The sequence below is a fragment of the Branchiostoma floridae genome, chromosome 12 (assembly GCF_000003815.2).
Source record: "Branchiostoma floridae strain S238N-H82 chromosome 12, Bfl_VNyyK, whole genome shotgun sequence".
NCBI lineage: Eukaryota > Metazoa > Chordata > Leptocardii > Amphioxiformes > Branchiostomatidae > Branchiostoma > Branchiostoma floridae.
In genome coordinates, this window is record NC_049990.1 from 21,230,952 (window position 1) to 21,235,503 (window position 4,552).

At 38.4% G+C, this 4,552-nt stretch overlaps 1 protein-coding gene across 2 annotated transcripts; it reads right to left on the bottom strand.

Moving 5' to 3' along the window:
* Nucleotides 1-257: 257 nt before the first annotated feature.
* Nucleotides 258-3,755, bottom strand: LOC118427609 (heme-binding protein 2-like). 2 transcript variants are annotated; one of them, XM_035837476.1, is made up of 5 exons: nt 3,609-3,755; nt 2,993-3,113; nt 2,385-2,514; nt 1,761-1,935; nt 258-1,312 (listed from the first exon to the last, which is right to left on the bottom strand). In XM_035837476.1, exons 2-5 carry the CDS (start codon nt 3,095-3,097, stop codon nt 1,135-1,137), a joined length of 588 nt encoding a protein of 195 aa, XP_035693369.1. In that variant the 5' UTR covers nt 3,098-3,113; nt 3,609-3,755; the 3' UTR covers nt 258-1,134. The 2 variants fall into 2 exon arrangements, with proteins under 2 accessions (XP_035693369.1, XP_035693370.1); XM_035837477.1 differs by having other exon boundaries at nt 3,017-3,113; nt 3,609-3,754.
* Between the last annotated feature and the right edge of the window lie 797 nt (nt 3,756-4,552).

Consider the following 4,552-nt stretch of genomic DNA (forward strand, 5'->3'; position numbering starts at 1 on the left):
AACCTCTGCTTGGAGAGTAGGTAGCGTGTCTTTTGACGGGTGTGGACAAAATGAATATGCGCACCAATGCATACAGAAACACGAAACACAGAATTGTGTTGATTTTATGCATACGTAATACAGTATATGATGTAAAAAACATAACATAACGTTAACTATATTGGAAGGCAAAGTCCTACGTTCATGAAATGAAGTCAAAATTGCTTTATCAATTAAGATCTTTCAATCAGTATAACGACATTAGTGAACACAGCCAATGGACTTTGGAAAAAGCACATTCGATTTTAATCGAATTACATGTGTCTAGTACATTTGATGTTTCCGTCATATTAAAAGGCCCATTGCCCCATATCGGCACAGTTGTACAAAGGATTTACACAAGTAAGAAAGTGGTATCATATGTCAGTAACATTCACTGCTATTGAACGCATTAATTATATTATTAGCTATTGCGAGAAAGACGTCTCTTGCTACAAGATACATACATAGGCTCTGTAAAGTATCCTTTCGGGCAAACGAAGTTACAAGAACTAATAGCCTAACACTTAATGTATTTGTGTATGGTGTATAAGGCATTGAATATGTCTTCTTTTTTCCGACACGTTCTTTCATCGACTCTGGAATGTTACATTTTAACGTTATAACATAATACTCTGCACTTTGGGTTCGAGCAGTGTTAAACGTATCTTCAGCCCAATAACCCGTGACTTAATTAACATTTGTAAATATATTTTCTGTAATAAGTCCGTCTCATTTGCGTTATGTTTACAAAACTTTTAGCTACGCATAAATCAAAGTTAGCTAGACCTTATGGTTTCGTCCTCTCTAGAGTACAAAATCTCATCTTGATATTTATCGCAAGAAGGTATTTTTACATAAAGTTGAGAAATAACGTATTTCCATTAGATGCTAAAACGTTCTTGGAACATACAAAAATTCAATCTCCTTATTCTGTCGCTAATAATCTTTTATAATCTGAACTTCAGCTTCTGATTCCATGATTCCATCTTCTTCAGAGCCCAAATATCTTATCATTAATTTTTTCACGAGAATGGTTTATTTACATCGAGTTAAGAAATAACATACTTCAACCAAATGCTGGGCATGCTTCGAACATACAAAATTTCTATCTCCTTATTCTGCCTTAATGTACCAGACTTCGTTGTGCCTGTTAATCGGTTTGAAGGGGCTGTTATATCCGGCTGTGTAGTAGAAGTCTTTGTGGTACTTCTTCCCGTCGTTGTCCAGGCTTTTTGCCAGCAACTCGGCCTGTTTGGTCCAGTCTTCATCTTTGGCGTACCCACTAAATGTCCTGGGAATACATTGGGAAATTAGAATCCTAGTTCATACTATGAGAGAATATTATAGGTAACTCAAACAACATCATAAATTATGTGATTTACTAATAACATAGACTTCCACAGAGCATAGATTGAAATAGAACGAAATTCATTTCATATCGTAGATGAAACTTTAAGTACACAAAGTTACTGTGGATATAAAATTTTAAAAAAATATTTCATCAAAATAAATATATATGGAACGTCAGTATAGCAAGTATGGAATAATACACATTTAGTCATTCGAGTGCCCATTGAGCCAATAGTGTTATTTCCAGATAAATTTCATGTAGAATCTCGTGAGATCTGGACAGGGTGAGATTCTACGTGAAATTTGAATGAAAAGAGGACTATTCAATGTAACGTATGAAGTTCTTGGCAAAGTATGGAAATGTAACGAAAAAAAAAAACTTAACGCACTTAACGTAAGCAGTCATTTCTGGGAGTGAGTTGTTGAAGACCTCCGGGTCGGAAGGCTGGGCCGTGCCCTCGGCCTGGTCGGCGTGAGGCGCGAAGAAGGACACCATGAAGTCTGTCTGTCCGTCTCCTGGTTCCACCTTCGTGAGCACAGGCACCGTCATCGGGATCCTCACCTCTTCAGAAAGAGCAATAAAATAATGAGACATGATGAACAGAAATTACATTATGTATGGACAGAAAATGATTACGTTTATACTGTTTCTTTTAGCTGAGAGTTAAATACTTCACTTTATCTTATCAAAAAGATAAAAGTCTTTATGTTTTCTTTGCAAAGTATACGATACACCAGAAGAGTTTGGCAAAGTAGGTAAAATGACAGAGGTTGACCAACAAGGAGCTTTTAATAAACTTTCTAATGCTACAAATGTCCTATGAATCGAATGGGATGACGTCATAATGGACTATACCATTTGAGATTTGGGACCCTTTTATAATATACATAGGATGCATCGATTTACCATTCTATTTTGTGAAATTATAATCTGTCAGTGTTTCTACACTTCTAATCTTTCTAAACTTCCAAGCCAGGAATGCATTAAAGAAGACAAAGAGGACTTTAAATACGTTTCTCGTTATGCCCAGAGATGTACTTGAACAGTCTTCTGAAGCCCGTGCTCACAGCTGTACGGTGCTCTATGTCAGGAATAGTGGTGCTGGTCCACCTAGCTCCCTCGTACTTGCGTTCCTCGTAATCCTGTGCGGGAAAATATTTACAATTCAGAGTATTGTTTTTCCATGGTAAAATGAATAAAATTGAAATGAAATGAAAGTATTCTACATGTGTCTATGGATCAATCACTCATGAGCCCATGTTTTAACTTGCTGAGAAAAATGCGATTCCTTAACTCTGAGCTCCATCTGCCATTGTTATAAATTATCCCTAAAAATCTACAAAATTTTCCCACGCTTTTCACACCTTAAAAAGTTAACGACCAACAAAACATCTTCTTTCTTAAGTTGCCCAACCAGTTTATCTACGAAAATATTGGACAATTCGTGGTTACATAAAGTTAATAAAACCGAATTAAGTTAACTTAAGTAACATAAACAAAACTATTGTACAAAAACAGATTAACTTAGAAAACATAACAACTCATGATCAGAGAGCAAATGTTTCTTTAAGACCAAGCAGGGACTGCAGAAACAAAAAGAGGACACAGAACATCTCACACCATTCTTGTGAATAATTTACGTACGGCTGAAGATGAGACCACGGAATGGTTGGGGCTGTCGAGCGTGCCGAACATTGTCTTGAAAATTTCCTTCACAACCGCCATGATGTACTGCTGTTTTCTGTTTGAATTGAAGAAAAGAATGATCAAACTTTACATACACTTTTTTTGTCAACATCAGTGATGAAGTAACTTACTGTACACGCCCACATTATTCTAAAGCAGCTGCACCACCAGAGGAAGACTAGTTATCCGATGCGCAGTACACTACTTGTGACCTCTGACCCGCTAGTTGGTAGCGCCGCCAGGAACGGGGTTGGAACATTTCTGGGCTTCTAATTTTGCCTCAACACACTTGTATAAATACAGAGTAAGCTCAGTAGTTCAGTAAATGCAAGGCATATACAAGGCATTGGAAGTATCGTACATAGCGTCTATTTACATGGTCAAGCTAGCATCGGTATGTAACGTTACCATATTTGTGTAATCAGGTCATAGCGAAGATCAGCGAATGCAAGCTCAGCCTGCCCAGCTGTTAGCAAGCTCATCTTTGTAGGCTAACAAAATGACGCTAAGAGGTTTAAGTTTTTTTCACTAAGATACAGAATAAGCTTACCGATTTCTTGACCAGTCTGGGTGCCTCTCTCAACTGAAGTCACATGTAAATCTTGTGTAACACTTGCATAACAATGTGCTCTGCATACACTTGCGTAAGATGACGGCAGCCAAACGCAGCTGACGAAAATTCCGGTCAAAAATTCCCTCCCCTAATTATACAATGAAGTGGATCAGATTAGATAAATTGTACATCGTAATTACATTCTTATAATACTTTGTATAGATCCAAACACTTAAGATATCGGTCTAACTTCATTAAAACATCTAACCGCGAAGGCAGCGAAATGGGCAAAACCTCCAGAGAGAGTGTTGTGTAACCCGATCCTTGGTTATTTGTGGACGGTATACAACTTATTTATTTATCACGCCCATCTTATCACGATGATTTGTCTATGATACTTCCTCTCGTGCTGTTTTGAAATGCTTTGGAAAAACTCATTTGTCACGTCGTAAACAATAAGTATTGTTAAACCTGAAGGACGAATAAATGAACGGGTTTCTCCAAAATCTTGAGATAGTGGCTGCAGTTTCACCTTGGTTTAACCAACCTCCTTGGTTTAACTTTTACAGCTAACTTGAATTGGCCACATCTACACCCGTAAATGTGATTATCCGTACTTCCGTCGGGTCTATTCTTCCAGACTATTTACGCTGGGAGATTAACTTGTCGGCCAGAGGGGAAAAGGTTTATTCTCCAAGCAATGGGTTGCGGGGATTAAGTGTGGCCGGGACTGAGAGGAGCGAGCCGGTACATAGACAGTAGTGGACACAGTCGTCTGGCTCCCGGAGATTCCATCCAACGTTGAACTCGGGCCGCCAGATATTAGTAGCCTCCATAGCAGGCTCTCTATGGACTTTTTTGGCACTTTTGCTGGCCATTTCTTTTTGTACTGGGTCGCTGATTGCTGGCCTCTCTCATAGTCGTCCTTTTTGGGGCCTATG

Excerpts from the sequence above, each read along its gene's own strand:
- LOC118427609 (XM_035837476.1), bottom strand. The coding sequence starts at position 3,097 with ATGGCGGTTGTGAAGGAAATTTTCAAGACAATGTTCGGCACGCTCGAC. Across the intron at positions 1,936-2,384 it reads CTCTGGGCATAACGAGAAAC|AGGTGAGGATCCCGATGACG; the intron begins GTATTTAAAGTC and ends CTCTTTCTGAAG. Across the intron at positions 1,313-1,760 it reads GAAATGACTGCTTACGTTAA|GACATTTAGTGGGTACGCCA; the intron begins GTGCGTTAAGTT and ends ATGTATTCCCAG.